This window comes from Podarcis melisellensis (assembly GCF_964234715.1).
Source record: "Podarcis melisellensis genome assembly, chromosome: 2".
NCBI lineage: Eukaryota > Metazoa > Chordata > Lepidosauria > Squamata > Lacertidae > Podarcis > Podarcis melisellensis.
This window is the reverse complement of record NC_138529.1, coordinates 68,747,682-68,765,178: the sequence shown is the minus strand read 5'-3', so window position 1 is coordinate 68,765,178 and position 17,497 is coordinate 68,747,682. Positions and strand designations below refer to the sequence as shown.

General features: G+C 40.2%; 2 protein-coding genes across 4 annotated transcripts in view; both read left to right on the top strand.

Annotated features, from left to right (window-relative positions):
* Positions 1-11,882, top strand: part of USP4 (ubiquitin specific peptidase 4) — a 35,098-nt gene extending 23,216 nt beyond the window's left edge. For both annotated transcript variants that reach the window (XM_081900259.1, XM_081900258.1), the window contains 9 exons: positions 1,986-2,177; positions 3,144-3,232; positions 3,562-3,780; positions 3,873-3,943; positions 4,481-4,596; positions 5,685-5,834; positions 7,141-7,244; positions 8,920-9,008; positions 9,703-11,882. In XM_081900259.1, the coding sequence (XP_081756385.1) occupies positions 1,986-2,177; positions 3,144-3,232; positions 3,562-3,780; positions 3,873-3,943; positions 4,481-4,596; positions 5,685-5,834; positions 7,141-7,244; positions 8,920-9,008; positions 9,703-9,822 (1,150 nt within the window). In that variant the 3' untranslated portion in view covers positions 9,823-11,882. The remainder of the gene's footprint in view (positions 1-1,985; positions 2,178-3,143; positions 3,233-3,561; positions 3,781-3,872; positions 3,944-4,480; positions 4,597-5,684; positions 5,835-7,140; positions 7,245-8,919; positions 9,009-9,702) is intronic.
* A 173-nt stretch (positions 11,883-12,055) lies between these two features.
* On the top strand, positions 12,056-17,160 carry LOC309363874 (uncharacterized protein C3orf62). Of its 2 annotated transcripts, none has more exons than XM_081900388.1 (4): positions 12,056-13,842; positions 14,843-15,272; positions 15,704-15,795; positions 16,792-17,160. In XM_081900388.1, the coding sequence occupies exons 2-4, from the start codon at positions 14,848-14,850 to the stop codon at positions 17,040-17,042; spliced, it is 768 nt and encodes a 255-aa protein (XP_081756514.1). In that variant the 5' UTR covers positions 12,056-13,842; positions 14,843-14,847; the 3' UTR covers positions 17,043-17,160. The 2 variants fall into 2 exon arrangements, with proteins under 2 accessions (XP_081756514.1, XP_081756515.1); XM_081900389.1 differs by lacking the exon at positions 12,056-13,842 and adding an exon at positions 13,855-14,049.
* Positions 17,161-17,497: the final 337 nt, after the last annotated feature.

Here is a 17,497-nt window from a genome sequence, read left to right as displayed (position 1 = left end):
GAATGGTTATGGATATTTTGAACGTAGTATCTGAAATACAAGATTTATCCTATTACTCTTTGGTTTTCTCTCTGATAATGGGTTTTGGATGGATGGTGGAATACAACTATAAACTAAGATAAAATCTGACCCTAGAAATGCTCCTTCCCTAGAGATTATATAGCCTGAAGCAAAATAGTTTTGAGTGATTCTGCTCTTTGCTTTAGAGCAGGGTTGGGTAACATTTTGGGACCTAAGGGACACATTCACTCCTAGCCTACCCTCTGAGAGTCACATAGCAGCTGTAGGTATGGCCGCTTCCACACACTCACATATACACACCCAGGGTTTACATAGGCAGGCAGCTCCCCCCATTCTCCACTCTTCAAATGACTGATCTGATGACTGAGGAAGGGATCATTTGTAGCCATATTTGGATGCTGGGCTCTGCTGTCTACTTTGGCTATTTTTTTTCCTTTTTGCAACTGTGGCCAAAATAGGTTGGTCTTGGGGGTCTAGAAAAAAATTTAAGGCCAGTGTCTAAATCTAACTTAATTGAAGTATAATTCAGATTAATCTAAATTAACATTGTTAAAGAAGTCAGAAAAATAAGTCAGGGCTAAATCTAGAATGAACTTTTTGTAATTTGGGTCTTGAGTACAAAAAGAAAGAAAAACAATATGTAAAGAACGAAGTACAGTGTTACTTTGGGTTACATACGCTTCAGGTTACATACTTCAGGTTACAGACTCCGCTAACCCAGAAATAGTACCTTGGGTTAAGAACTTTGCTACAGGATGAGAACAGAAATCGTGCTCCGGCGGTGCAGCGGTAGCAGGAGGCCCCATTAGCTAAAGTGGTGCTTCAGGTTAAGAACAGTTTCAGGTTAAGAACGGACCTCTGGAACGAATTAAGTACTTAACCCGAGGTACCACTGTAGCAACTTTGCACATTAACTAACCAATAATACCCATTTAAGCTATATTTTCATATCAGTAATATTCTATTTAGGGTCATTGTGGAGGTTGTTAATAATAGTGGGCAGTTGCAATGTTTATGTACTTAGATGTACAGTCGGTTTGTTTGTTTTACTTACGCAGTATCAATAGGATTTGAAAAATCTGGATGAATTCACAGACACCAAATGTTGAGGTACATTGAATACCTCCCTATATTCATGCATACTGATTGTGTGTTTACTTTCAGTGTGAGAGGCAAAAGGCTTTTTGTTTTGTAACCTTGGTAGGTACAATGCCTCTGTTTTGCCCCTCAGAGAAGTGGTGAGGAATCACTACAAGGCACCATTCTGAGTAGGGCTATTACTACATGCATGGTGGAAGTGCTAGTAGATGGGAGGACTTTCATATTCATGGGAGGTGTTCAAAGAAGATACAAGTTGCAAGTGTTGCAATAATGAGGAGACTTGGTCTGCTGCTGTTTATTGTAGCTGTGCCTGAGGGAACAGTACTCCACTTCTTCACTTTCTTTGTCCCAAATGAGTTTCACAGGTCTTTTCCTTTTTCCCTATGGTTCCTGTACTCTTTTTCTCATCCTTCCGATCTTTATGCACCCTTCAATCACCTGGTTCTCCTTGACTCCTAAAAAAAATCCTGGTTCCTAGCAAACTGATTTATTGTTCCAGTACTATGTCATACAGCATTAAATTCTTCATGGCTCTAGTTGTTTGTTTTCACGGGTGTTTGTGAATGCGTGTGTGTACAAGATACTGTCTTGGGTTAACATCATAGGACTGATTGCTAGATCTTTTTACCTTGCATGTCTGCAGACAGGGCCCTCATTACCTGGTAACTTTTGACACTTTCAAAATAAAACCGTATCTAATTGTTCAAGTAAAGGGAGAAGGAAATGCTTTATTCAGCTCCTATTTTAAGAACTGTGGTGTAGAATATGACTCTTCCAAGTGTGAATGCTTAAGACTGGCATGACACTCTTACCAGTTCTGAAAGGACTGAACTTTGCTCACTATTCTTCTCTCTTTTGTGCAGATACGAAGTTTGTAAGTCAACGGAAGATGGTGCTGAATGCATCACTCTTTCAGTTTACTTCAGAGAAAAGAAAGCAAGACAATCCAGTGCTGCTCCGGGGACTGTTCTCTATGGGCAACCACTACTCATAGCTATACCCAAACACAAGCTTACCCTAGATCACTTGTACAATGTTATATTGGAGCGGATTAGGTGAGTACAGGACCTCTGTGGCATATAAGTTTACTCATTTCTAAGTGCAATCATCTTCGTTTCTCCAATTACTCTACAATAGGATTGTTATTAGATGTTACTAGTTTGTGTGTGCCTAATTGTTATTGTTCTGCATCCACTGGTAGCTTATCAGTATATGAGTTTGAAATTGCATGTACTTCCATAGTTGTAGAATTTTCTGACAAATGTCTTGTATTAACTTGGTTGGTTGAAACTCTTCCTTTATATGAACCCAAAAAGAATCTAAGATCAAAGACCAACTTTTTGTTACTAGCAGCTATCAACCAAATACCTCTGAAAACTCAGAAGTGGCACAAGAAAGTCCTGGCCCTTATCTGTGTATTGCTTCTGTGTATATAAGTTGCAATAAACTTCCATGAAATTCTCTTTGCTAAAAAAACTCCACCCCATATCTAAACTAGTAGTCATCACACAATGCATGCTTAACTTAAGGAACTGAACTAAATTAGTTTGTTTATCTTGATGTTACCATATTTGTGAAAATGTTGATTATATTACAGCATTCTATATCCTAAGAGAAAACTCTATGGTAATAACATAAACAGTGAATCAATGAAAAATTGTAAGGGTGTGTGGTTATCGTCTATGCTTTCATATCTCAGTTTGTTTATTTCATATTTTCTTTTACATATCTTACCAATTTTCAAGGAAATTCAAGGGATTTAAGGATCCTTTTATTTTATATGTGTATGATAATCATAGTGGGTGAGGAAATATTTCTGTACTTTCAATCTGGCTGCTTTCCTGATGAGATAGATACCCAACTCCCATCAACCCCAGTCAACATAGGAATGGTAGGAATTGTAATCATCAACATCTAGAGGAGATTTTGCACTAATTGTTCTTTTCTCCTAATGTACCTGCCTTTCCAATACTGGGTCACTCGTGTCAGCGTTTAATGAAAAAATAATTTATGTGTTTCAGTCGCTATGTAAAAGTTTCCTTAAAAGAAGAATGTTCTGAAGGATGTCCAGATAGTGAGAATTGCAATGGCTCCAGTAGTGTGTCTGAAGGTAAATTATCCTAAGATGGGTATTATTTAACTAAATCTGTGTTGTCTAAAGTAGTAGACATGACTCCTCAATAGTATTATACATCCTGTAGTAGTATACAACCTTCTGTGCTTTAGAAATATTCTTCAAATAACACTATTAAGTATATTGCATGTTGTGATAACTTGCAAAGTTGGGTACAGACTCCTCCCTGGTTCTCTCTGATTTAGCCGCATTCCTTTCAAAGCTGCTGTTGCAATCATTTGCTCATTAGTTTTTCAGACAAAGGATATTATAAATGCTATGGAGGAACAACAAAAGTGAAAAACAATCTTTAAAATGTGTTTCAGGTGATGTTGAAGAAATGGAACATCAGAATGGAGAGGAAGACAGTAAGGAGAAAATATCAGAAACAGATGCCTGCAAATCAGAGGACTGCATCCAGGATGACCTGGAAAAGGAAGGCCTGCATCACAGAAGGCATCTCTTTAGCTTCAGTCTTGTGAACTCTTATGGAACATCAGAAATAAACTCCCTTAATACAGATGGGAAAATCCTCAAGTTGAGTTGTAGGTATCTCCTCTAATTGTCATCCTAGACACACCTCATCTTTGGCAGATTTACATGATGTTATTGCTTTTCTTCTTTTCTTCTTTTCCAGCTCATGCAACTCTTGCTATTGATTGGGATTCTGACACCCGAAAGTTGCTTTTTGATGAACATGAGGCACAGGTGATTAGTGTTCTCCCACCTTTTAAAGGGCACAGCTGTAGTCTGGCCCCTTATAACTGTTGGCAGGGGGTTAGGCAAGATTATGTGGTTTATTCTGCCTTTGTACTTTGATAAAAGTACTGAGGAAATAGAGCAATGTCATAGAATATTGACAACAGGTCATTATCAGCACCAACAGAGTGCCATTCAAAAAGGCTTCTCAAGAGTTGGTGATCAGCTGGTGGTTCAGCTTTGTGCACACCGCTTACCACTGAGCTTTGCAAACCCCATTTTGGCTGACCCAGGTCTTTACCTGTCTCACACTTGACATCATATGTGTGATTACAGAAACGGTATTGTACCATCTTTGTATGAGTAAAGTGTACGGAGGCATTACCAGAGAAGAGGAGGGCAAAGAATCAAGCTGGAAAAAAAGTTGCAGACAATTAGTATAGAAGGGTTTAAAGTATTCTCCTGTGTGGTGTGTTAATTTTTAGAAGGTTTAACATGCATCTTACACTTGAGGAAAAAACATAATGTATATTTCTTTTTTGGTAGGCATTTGAAAAACACAACAGTATGTTTCAGCCACAGAAGAAGAAAACTACCGTAGCTCTGAAAGATTGCATAGAACTGTTCACTACTATGGAAACACTTGGTGAACATGATCCATGGTAGGTTTGCTGTGTTTTCTCATAGCAATAACATCTCTGGACTGTGTTTAGCAACTGACTAAAGCATGGATATTATCTATGCATTTTGCCCTGTAGGTCATGTAGAAAAGGTAGCTCAGACTGATTTCATTTAGTAACTTTTGAGGTGGCTTGATTTCACATGGTTAAATCATGTGCTAAGAACAGCGCTTGACCCATCCTGGAAAATATTAACTTCTTTGTACTACATGCATATAAGAATTATAACATGCTGTCAGCAGGAAGGCTTATATGATTATGTACAGTTGCATTAATAGCAATAATAGGGTCCAAACCTATAGACTAAGGAAAGCCTGGGCAAAAATACCTGTTTCAGGTAATCACCCTGTGATTATCTGTAGGCTACAGTGTCATGAGTAAAATTTCCCCAGATGATGTAAGTGATCTTACAGGTTTATACAGGCAGCTGCTATTTCCACAGAACTAATGTACTGCTGGGAAACTTGTGTAGGCCAGCCACATAGGCTACCCCTTCTATCTTTGGACATTGATAACTTTGCCTCAGCACACATACATCTGTAGACTTCAGCACAAATCTCTTCTGTTCCTCCCCATCTCTGGATGTGGGCCTTGCAAAATATTCCAACTTGCTATCCTGGCCTGTGACTGAACTGAAATGCTGGACTTAACATGAAGCTACACTCTGGTATACTGGCGGATCAGACTACCCACTGGAAGACAAATTGGAGGCAAAAAGTGGGACAGCATTTTCACAGTGCAGTCTAGTTGGGGGCTCCTTGAGAATCCATCTGTCAGTTTAAAAGAACCTCCAGGACATCCAATTTGCTGGCCTTGACAGGAAGGTAGCTCAAGCTTTTCCTAACTGCTGTCTTGCTGTTATGCCAGAACAGAATGTGATGTTACATCCAGTTTTCCAGCCTGGTCCTTATTCAGGGCATGGTTTCTGTGTCTCCTCAGTATTATTCATTTTTTGTCCCTAAGGTTTTTTATTAAATATATACAAATGTAAATGTTTTCAAAGATTAGAAAGGAGGAATAATAATAATAATTATTATTTTTGTTTACCTTTCTCTTTGGTGTTCTTTCAGGTACTGTCCCAATTGCAAGAAACATCAACAAGCCACTAAGAAATTTGATCTCTGGTCACTTCCACGTATTTTAGTAGTACATTTAAAACGCTTCTCATATAACAGATACTGGAGGGATAAGCTTGACACTGTGGTTGAATTCCCTATCAGGTAGGATTTTTGGTTGCATTGGTGGTCAGAGCAAAAAAGAAATACAAATAATTTGGGTTCACTGAGAACCCAGCTGGGAACTAGAACCTTGGTACACAGGCTGGATTTTAGCCTTCAAAATGTGAGGAGCCAGAAGCATGTCTGTCACAGTTTTCTACCATCCACTTCAGTGGTCAATTAATATTTTACAACAACATAGTGCACTAGAGGTTAAGAGCTAAATAGTTGCACTAGCAGGAGCCAACAGAATGGGGCTTTCCCACTCCCCCCACCCCCGCCCACATGCCTTCCACCAGCTCTGAGTGGTTCCCTAGGACAGTGTGGTAGGAGAGGAGGAGAGGAAATGCTTGCATTAATAGAACTATCGTAGTGTGATGATGAATTTCTCCCTAAGTCTGCAGCACAGTCAGAGCCTTGACATATACATTGGTACCTCGGTTTTTGAACGTAGTTGAACGTTTTGGAACTTGAACACCAAAAACCTGGAAGTAAATGCCACAGTTTTCAAATGCGCCTTGAAAGTCGAACAGGAAACGTGGCTTCCATTTTGAGTTTTCTGTATTGAGGCTTCCGCTTTCAGTTTTTGAGCATTTCGGAACTCGAACAGACTTCTGGAACAGATTACGTTCGAGAACCAAGGTACCACTGTATATGCATCCAGGACTTGATTTGGATGTGGGGTATAGTAGAGGCAGAATAGAAAGTCATAAGTGCCTGGCCCTGAACTTACGCCTGCTGTTTCTGTTCACCGGAGGGTATTGAGGTCTAATATTTTCTCTGTAATTCTGTAGCACTGGAATATATGATAAGTCCAACTCTGAACAACAACTGCTAAGCTACCATATTTGAGCACCTCTCCCAAAAGTTACTTGAGGTTAGGTCACACAGTCAGTTTTGTCTCGATGCACTTTGAGAATGCATTTGTACAGTGCCTCATGCAAACCAGGCTTTCCAATGTCCACAGATGTTGCAATCATGGAAATCGTCCAGCATTGGCTGCAACTGAAAAAATTGCCACTACATTTGTGGTGTATTGTGGAAATGCCTGTTCCTGCATCTGCAGGGACATTGGGGGAGCACTGTGTGGTTATTGAGGTTGATATTGTGAACTGGCTTTCCGGCTAGGAGTTAGCAGTGGCAGTGAAGTCAGTTACTGACGCTAAATATTGGGATATTTAAAAAAGAAGTGTTGGGTGCTTACAGCACTGTCTGGGGGCTCATGGAAGTCTTTTTATTTGTCTTGAGGTTTCAGTATCACCTTGCACTTGTTGCTGGCTGACCTTTCCCTTGTGACTCTTTCTTGTAGGGATTTGAACATGTCTGAGTTCGTTTGTGACCCGGCAGCAAGCCCATATGTGTATGACCTCATTGCTGTTTCCAATCACTATGGAGGCATGGGTGTTGGCCACTGTGAGTAATTATGTTCTTTCTGGATGTGTAACTGCAGAATTTCAAAATGTTCCCATTAGATAATATGCAAGATAAAAGGAACTTAGTGGAAGACCTGACAGATTTCAGCACAGGCTCCCCCCCACCCCAGGAGTTAGTCAGGCTTACTGGGTATGGACTATAGTAATATTTTAAAACTGAATTGAGTGCTCTGTGGGCAGCAAAATGCAGTTGCTCCTTCAGATAAGATGCTCTGGTGGATGGAGCTGCAACTTGTTGAAATACTGTACAAATTTAAACTCTGGTTTCACAAAACAGAATCATAGAATCATAGAGTTGGAAGAGACCACAAGGGCCATCGAGTCCAACCCCCTGCCAAGCAGGAAACACCATCAGAGCACTCCTGACATATGGTTGTCAAGCCTCTGCTTAAAGACCTCCAAAGAAGGAGACTCCACCACACTCCTTGGCAGCAAATTCCACTGTCAAACAGCTCTTACTGTCAGGAAGTTCTTCCTAATGTTTAGGTGGAATCTTCTTTCTTGTAGTTTGGATCCATTGCTCCGTGTCCGCTTCTCTGGAGCAGCAGAAAACAACCTATCTCCCTCCTCTATGTGACATCCTTTTATATATTTGAACATGGCTATCATATCACCCCTTAACCTCCTCTTCTCCAGGCTAAACATGCCCAGCTCCCTTAGCCGTTCCTCATAAGGCATCGTTTCCAGGCCTTTGAAAAAACAGTAGCAGGGGTGATCCAGATTTCAGCCCACTAATGTCATGCCAAAGTAGATAGGGCCTAATATAAATGTGTTTCCTAGTACAAGCTATTTGTTGCTTATTCCTACTGGTTGACATCCACTGGTCCAGAACAATGGGTTGATCTCTGCTCCATCAGGTGAGAAGTTGGCTCTTTGAAGAAGGGTTTGACTTGGGGCTGGTTTATCAAGCTCCTTCCATTCCCCACTCTGCCTCGTAAAAGGACTAAGAGAAACTCTTCAAATGTGGTCTTGACTTTAGAACAATGCAGGCTCCCCCCCATGTGCATCCCTGATTATGTAAAGGCTGTCACCATTCCCTATGAGTGTGCATTTTGGAAGTGGGGCTTAAAACAACAACAACTTGTGAGTTGTGTGTGTACCACACAAATGCACATTGGACCTTTGCTATTAAAAATGTGAAGCTATGCCTTGCCCCAATGCAGTGCTGCGCCTTCTCAGTAACGTTCTCTTTTATTATAACTAGAGTAAATGCCTTCTTAAACCAATAGCCTTTGCTCTGCTTCAAATCAAGGCTTTCTTCCTCTGTCCCACTGAACCTCCATCACATTTGTACCACTGGAGGATTGGGACTAGCATCTTTGTAGTTGCTCCTGTTGCACCAAAAATACCTGTGCAAAACATAAAACCATTCAATTAAGTTGTAAAAGAGAATCTGATTAAACTGTTCAAGGTTTGCCACATATTTGACACAGTTAGCAAATCAGAATGTTTTTCTAATCTCAAACTATTAATGGTTCTTCATGATTTATTCATGCTCCTTTTGGCCATTGTCAGCTAGGCACAAAGTGGCCTTTGATTACTGAGTTTAACCAAAAAAAAGCTACTGTTAAATGGAACTGTGGGCTATCAGCACTTGTAAATCTCACTCTGTACCTCTAAACAAGTCCATTATGTCTTGTCTGCTTCCCTGGTAGATACTGCATATGCTAAGAATAAAGTGAATGGCAAATGGTACTACTTTGATGACAGCAGTGTGTCTCCAGCATCCGAAGATCAAATAGTGGTATGTATTTGAAGTCAACTGAATATACCTTGATGTACTCTGTAACTTTTAGAATTACAGGGGCATTGCTCAGTACTTAAATTGAGGCTCAGACCAACAATACACATTTTCATCGCTGCATAGTTCTATACATTAAGATGCTGGTTGACAGGGATTTCATTGGCACTTCACTTTTCAGTGTGCCTGGCTGCTATGTAAGCAGTGTGTTTAAAAACCTTTTTTTTTAAAAAAGGGCATGAAATCTGAGATTCAGCTCCCCCCCCCCCGAATACTCCCTAACAATGTTTATGCAGCTGCTAAATCGGCACAGTTGCGAGGTAGGAATGGACATGCAGAATGTTTCCTAAAAAGAATTGAGGCATACACCTGGAAACTAATAAGGAAGATGGAGCTGAGTGCAGCTCTTTTTGACTTGGTCAGACTTTCTTGACACTGTTTGCCTAAATCACTTTCAGGAATGAATGCTGGACTATCTATTTCTATCGAACACAGGTAGCGAACATAGGTCCCTCCAGATGTGGCACTACAGTGATGATAGAGAGTTGTAGTCCAAAACATGCAGAGTGCACCAAGTTGTGGGAGGCTGCTGTAGATCTACAGAGCTACTAGAGAACAGGGTATTGGTACTGGGACTTCTCTTGCATGCAGGCTTGAAGACCAATTTAATCCCATTATTTTTCACCTTGCCTTGCAGACAAAAGCGGCATATGTCCTCTTCTACCAACGTAGAGATGGCATGCTCAAGGGAAACCCCGCTCCTTGCATAAGCACTGAGCTGAAATCTGAGGAATGTGATGGCATGGATACCAACTGAACCTATGTGGTGGGGTTTAAACAAGTCATATTGCTAATTTTAAAAGGCATCCAAGAACTGATTTTTGTAAGAATCAAACAGGAGTTTCAGTACAGAAGGACTCAATGAGCAGTAACTATGGATAGCATAGGGAAGCAATAAGATGTCAAGGACTTGGGTATATCATAGCCAAAGAGCTTTTAAACAAATAGTTATTCAATAAAGTGTTATCTAAATCTGACTGTGTAGTCTGGCAGAAACTGTGTGGAAGCAGGAGCTATGCTGTATGACTGGAGCAATGCATGAAAGTGGGGCTGTGTTGCAAGAGGAAACAACATTTGACTGTAAGTAGAACTCTGGTTTGAGCTCTATGCATTGCGGAAGATGCCTGAGTGCTTGTGTTTCCAGAGTAAAAGAGAAGTGAACATTTGGCACAAGTTCCAATCTTGCACAGCACATTTTGGCACTATGTTCCTGTCAGTCCCTTGCTGACATGGCATGGTGAGCTTGTGTGTGCTTTTAATAAAAAGAGAAAATTGCATATTTGTTCTGGCTCATTGTGTCCCATACAGGAGTCACAATCCCCACATTTTCTTGTTGCGTGCTAATAAAACAATTATTTAGGATCCGTCCCAAAGATTAACTCTCCCCCACCCCCAGCCTTTCCAGCAGCAGTATTCATGGGGCCTATTCTTCACACCAACGCACATGAAGACTTATATGCTCTGAGTTTCTTCCTGATCTAGTTGGTAACTTACATATTGTGCAATCACAAGGCTTCTTTATTCAAGTGTCTCACTGGGGAGCTAAAATAACTTTCCCTGGTAGTTTTTGAAATTCCGCTGTCAACTGTCTTCTACTTCTCTGCACTTTCAGCCACACCATGAAAAGTTCAGAACCCATCTCTTGAAGGCTGCATAGGAATCAGTGTCCAGTGGCATATGTCCTTTTGGGTGGTCTCAGACACACTATTTTTCTTTCTAGCCATTTCATTTCTCTTTTTGTAATCTTCTGCTATCCTCATACCTCCTTAGTATTTTTTTCTCATTGGCTGAGAGATGGCAAGAGTAAATGTTGTTTGACTTCTTCCTACCCACAGCCTCCTCCTCCACAGAGGATGATAGACAAGAACCTTCTAGGAAAGGAGCTTTCAGGTAACGCCGTGGAATTCCCATGCACACTGCTATGACACCTTAAGGCATTTCCCATTTAGTGTCATGGCTTTGAAACTACCTTGGCACCTGTGTAAATGTGTTTCACTTTTGTGCTCTGAACACATTCCCACGGATTCCCTTCAGCAAACTAAGAAATATTCCTCTCCCAGACTGCTTCTGTGCTGATCTTTATCAGCATGACGTCAGGCAAGTGGTAGCCAGTGGCATCGTCAGGCCACATCATTTTAACAAAACTGATTAAAAGTGATTGTGTTCTTGTTAACTTACAGAGCAGAAGAGTCCTCATTGCTGTCAGCTGCATTTTGCTCACTATCTTCCAGTGATTACTATTGCGTTCTCCAGGATAGTCCTTTTAAACACTGAAATTTGAGTTGTTTGGTTCAGTTGCTAATGCTTCCAGGTTCTTTAATTGATTTGAGGTCTTGTCTCAACTGGATATTATTTTCCTGCACACTTGGGTTGGTGGGTGGGGTTAGGGCTGGAATTATTTAAAGGCTAAGTTCAAACTGTAGCATTGCACTGTTTTGTTTTTTCCTGTTTTTCTGGGTTATATTTACTTTGGAATGTAACATTTGGACAGATAAGGAAACAGATATTTAAAAGCAAAGAGCAATTTAATGTAACCATATGTATTTCTGTTCCATACTGTTGCAGCAATCTTTTCACTGCTCTGTATGGTCAGATAGTGTGCACATTTGTGTTTGGGTGATTTTTGGGCTCCTGAACTAAATTTCTTCTAAATGCTGTAAAGATGGTATTAGGAACCTGGATTTGCCTCTGACCAGGCTGGATCCTAGCTGGTGTGTACATTCTGTATAGTGTCAAAACCTGTTTTTAGACTAGCACTTTGTAAGTGACTGGCTTTACTGTATAAAAGGAAAAAAAATTAAAAAGGAGTGGATTGCACTTGAGTGTGGACTTTGTTTTTTCTGTATGGTGGATGGGGATTTGAAATAGATACTCAAACCTGTATCTCTAGTTTTTAATTGGTAGTCTGTATGAAACACTGTAAATGTTATAGGAACTTTATTTTCTGGAATACAGTGGTGCTCTGCAATTTTATTATTGATTATTTATTATTTAGACTTGTTACTCATTTGTTACCCAAAGGATTCCAAGTGACTTGTGTTTTAAAAATCATGGTACATGTAGATAAATGTGCCCAGGATATGCATGTAGATAAATGCATAATTCTAAAAAATATCATCTCTGTCTGTAAATATATATCTCTCTCTCCTCTCTCCTCTCTCCCACCCCCTCCCAAGGCAATAAAGTCATTGCAAACCAGCAGTATATACAAGGTTGCAAGAGCACAGTAGTACCTAGTACACATAAATTTGATCAAAATTAGCTTTATTTTGAAATTGCTTCTGAAAACTCTGGGCCAGCTTTTATCTGTAAGGTATTCAACTAGCACATCCCATCAGAGCAAGGATTTCCATTTGCTGAGACATTAATTTCCTATTGGGCTTGGGAGGAAATAGCTTTATCTCTGATTCCCATTGTAAAAAGTAGATCTGAATGACTATAGTGTAAGCAATGTATTTGATTACACTAACTTAAGAAGCTTTTATTATTATAAAGCATAAAAGGTCGGGTAAGTACAGTGGTACCTCAGGTTGCAGGTGCTTCAGGTTACAGACTCCGCTAACCCAGAAATAGTACCTTGGGTTAAGAACTTTGCTTCAGGATGAGAACAGAAATCGTGCGACGGCAGCGGGAGGCCCCATTAGCTAAAGTGGTGCTTCAGGTTAAGAACAGTTTCAGGTTAAGAACGAACCTCTGGAACGAATTAAGTTCTTAACCAGAGGTACCAATGTAATGGAAAAAGACAAGACCAGAATATATTTACAGTAATACAAACTATAATTTACACCTGATACCATTGTGTTGGCTACGCCTAAAATATTTTTGACTATGTAGGCAAGATTATAAAATGGATTAGAGGTGCATCTCATGTAAAAACATTCTTTTTGTCATTTTGATTTCTAAAATGGAACTAGTTTTCTTTGTTAACTTCTCCAGCTATGTGACCAGAGTATGGAAAGAATTAAAATTACTGTTAAAGCACAAAAGGACAGTTGGAAGAAAGTTGAATAGCTGATTTCCTTCTTTGCCAATCCATGTTAAAATGTGGGGGTTCTTGAGTGAATCCTAGTGTAGTATTAAGTCCTACATTGGATCAGCTATGGAGCAGTGCTAAGGAAAAGGCAGAGGTGACAGATGCCAAAGAGATAAAGAACTACATAACTTTTAGACATAGGGAAGTTTTTAATGTTTGATATTTTACTATGTTATATATATGCTGTCAGATGGCCAGAGTAGCTGGGAAAACCCAGTAAGATGGGTATAAATAATAAAATTCATTATTCTTATCATTGATTGCCTGCTTTGGGGTGAGGAGCCTGTGGTCATCCAGAGGTTGCTGGATTACAGTTCCCATAATTGCTGATCATTGGCTAGCTGGGGCTAATGTGAGATGGAGCCCAGTACCCTCTAAAGGACCACAGCCCTGGGTTATGTGACAAGCACTAGGTAAAAAATGCTAGGTGGGAAACATCAGTTGGCACCAAGAAGGTTATGTGGCAGAGAGATGATTTTACTCAAAGTTGATTTTGAAATGGTCTGTCTTATGCTGTTGGGCAAAAGGCACCAAGTACAATCTTGAGAGAAAGTTCTAGCAGAGGGGAAAGGTTCCGTGACAGTTGAAAACCTTCAATAGAGGGGGGAGGCAACAGACTGTTTACTAGAAGTATCCAGATCCAGTTGTTGATCATCCCCATGTTACTCAAAAGTGCTTAAGCAATCAATCTTCTATCCTGCACTTGTCTTGATATTGGGACTACTTGGTAATCCATCACAACAGGTGAACAATTCAGAGTTGATTTGTGTGTAGGATGAATTGCTCCACGTTCAATTTACAAGGGGCTATTATTCAAACTATGAAAGTGTGTTAAATTACTCGTTAGCACTTATTAACCACTCAGTAGTCACAAGAGTAGAAAAAATGGTCCATTCTTATACCTTGTTAATAGATGAAGTGAAAGGTTGTTGACTGCAAGTAAAGAACCAGGTAAGCTGTAGTGGCTTTCTGGATATATTGGGAGAATATAACGGGATTTCTATGGCTGGGTTTTACTAGAGCAAGTGTCTAGTAAAACTGACACACACACCTTAATTGACACAAGCCTGATGAGTTTTGAATAAGTTTTTGAGCAAGAGTTTTGAAGGTTAATATTGCAGGTGCCTGCTAAATCTCTATTGGACGTTCATTCCACAAGAGGTCAGTAACACTGAAGGATCAGTTTTGTGCTGATGTCAAATGTGCCTCACCAACTTGGGGGACAGCCATTGATTCTCCCACAGGTATTGGTGATCGAGCTGGGGTATAAGGGTCCTCCTTATCCTTACAGCCTTGTAACGTAGATTAGGCTGGTCTCAAATTCACCTGACAAGTTTAACAGCTGAATAAGGTTTTGAAGACATGTCTTCCTGAAGAAAGTCTAGCAGGAAGTATCGTATGCTATGCAAATGTCAAACTACAATGGATTATAAGTAGCCCTGAATAAAACAATCTAAAGTGTACTTCAGCACTCATGTAAAAATCATGGCCTCTGTGTGAAGTATTTGAAAAATCGCATCTGATTTTTTAATCCTTTTTGTTTTTAATGTTGCATTAACATTCAGTAATCCATCTGTGTCAAGGACATAGTATATTGAGAAAAGGAAATGCTAGGATTAGCTGACTGCACTATAACTGAATGGATTGGCAACTTAGTATTGATTTCAATCTGTGCGCACCCTCCCAACTTTATATTTTCTTATATAACCAAACTCCTGGACAACGTGATACTTCTTCCTTTCAGGTGAGATGTCAGAAAAGCTGAACAGATGCCGTAAGGAGCTAACTGCAGCTATTGACAGAGCAGTGGAAGATCTCTTGGTTCCTTTCCCCCCCTCCCCAGATTCCACCACTGATCAGAACTTTGACTTGCAGACAACACAGCCCTCTTCACCCCTAAATGCAGATCTCTTTAGTCAGAAGGGAGAACTTACTCTTTCAACTGTGTATTGCCCCCAGTCATCTTTACCAGTCTCTTCCACTCCTGAAAAGGAGAATCCCCTCTTCAGGCCAAACTTAATTCCAGTGACTACCGCTTCCAACATTCCATGTACAAAACGGGAACCCTTGACAAGCAAGGAAAACACATGGCTACATCCTCCCATCTTCATGGCTGACCGGCAGTTTTTCATCAGCCCAGAAGACAGTGAGAGATGGAGGAAAGGACATCTAAGGTATGCTCTGCTTGTCACAGGCTTAATTTTTGTCTTAGGATGAATAGCACTGAGCTTCTATTCGGATGGCTGTTGATGTGGCTTCAGACTGGTCCAAAGAGCTGGCTCAAAATATGTTGTCACATGAGAAATACATTTATTTATTAATTAACAATTTGCCACCTTTCAGAGATGCTCAAATCCCACTGCCTTACTCTGTGGAATGGTAAAGCACAGTGTTAGGGTGCTCCTCATGGTTCAGTTTTAGACCACCTCTACTAATTGTTTTGTAATTGCTGGTGCAAGCACATTTATTTCTCAACATACAGGAAAGTTCTAAACCATGATCCAAAAAGCTAAGATATACTAGTGTAAAATTTTGGTAGAGATCATACACTTTAGAGAATGTTTAACTGAACAATGTCTCCATAACATGTTTCTGTGGTGTTTAGCAAACCTGATGAAAGGCCTGTGAAGTCAGAAGGAAGTATAAGTGCCACTGATGTTTCTCCACAGAGCCCGAAAGATCTTGCCAATATGAGTGGTAAGTGTTGTCTGCCCTGCTTACCAGACATGGCTTTTTAAAACTGGCACTGTAAAGAGCAATTGAGTTGCATACCTGCAGAGTCTGTAATAGACTGTGTAACCTGGTGATGTATCTTTAGTTATTTCTCCATTACATGAACAAGTTTTAATCAAGTTTTTAACCAATAGCTGCTAGAGTGAATGCATTATTATAGGGTGTACCATGGCAAATAATTTCAGCATAAAGCCAAGGGCTTGAACAGCATAAAAGGTTAGCATGCATATCCTTGAAATAAGACTTTCTGACTTGGAAACAGTTACATATGGCTAGGGAGGAATACTTTAGACCAGGATGGCTAACCTTTTGGACCCAATGATTGATCTGGTGAATAGGGAGATGGAGGCTCTGTACTCTGATCCTTCCATCACAATGGCAATGCCGCTTCTTTCCCACTCACCAGGTAATTTATCAGGTGAGTGGGAGACCATTTGCATCCTGAACTTGCACAAGCCTTCTGAGAAGTACTCTACATGCAGGAAGAATTGAATGGGTAAAAGAATTAACCACCATCCCTGCCAAATTCCTGGGGGTGAGGAGAAAGAGAGAGAAGAGAAGGGCATAGAAAAGTCTTGGCAGGCAGGATGCAGCTCATAGGTGAATCATCCCTTCTTTAGACCACTGTGGCCCAATTAGCATTCATAATTTAGAATCCTTCACATCCATTGCTACACACTTGCTTTCAAGCCATCACCTATTGACAAACATGAAGATACTTTACCCCAAAGCTGGAAGGGAGATATTTGAGTAATTGATATTAGAATGCTAAAAGCAGTGGGTTGGGTTCCTCTTTAGGGGGGGAAAAGGCTAGTACTTGCACTTACTTTACATGTTGGCCAATGGAAGCTTAGCAGGAGTGTTTATGCTGAAAATCCCTCTATGTAACAGCCATTCATCAACTTGTGCAGATATTTAGGGGCAGGACTGATAAGTTGCATTCTTGTTTTTACACTGAAGATAACCCAGCTATTTGGCCATCAGAGAGGATGCACAGGAAAACTGACTTTGAGAATGAACTTCAGCAGATGTCTAGGCTCTCAAGTGAACTGTTTCCTCTAGATGAGGCCTCAGCCTTGGATCCGAGTGCACAGATCGGTTTCAGAAAGGTCCTGGAGCATACCTTAGAGGATGAAGCAATTATTGAGACACTGCTGGATATGGAAGAGGATTACAAACCAAACAGCTCCACCTTGCAGCAGCTGCAGTAGAAAGGCTGGTGTGAGGTGTGAGCTATTTAAGATTTGATAATTAATGCTTCTGAACCATGGAAACTTAGGCAAATAATCCTTTCTGTTGCCAGATGCACTATTAAAGTGATTTACAATAGTGTGACGTTATAGTGTTTTCCCCACAGGCTAATGAACACTGAACATTATCTAGGCCTGGATCAGAAGATACTACCCTTAAGATATTGTCTTCCTGTCTTTTGAGGAATAACTTATCCGCAATGTGCGTGACAAAGGGTAACTGATCATATAGTCATGGTTTCCCACTACATTTGTCAAGCAATGGGATGGTACAAATCCAACTATCTACATTATGGCAAAACTGCCTTAAAGTTCTTCAAGCTTTTAGCTGCCTCATTTTGTAAAGCTATTCAAGAGAAAATGCTTGCAAGGAAAGGATGAGATATTGTGAAAGTGATTTTAGAAATAATTAACTA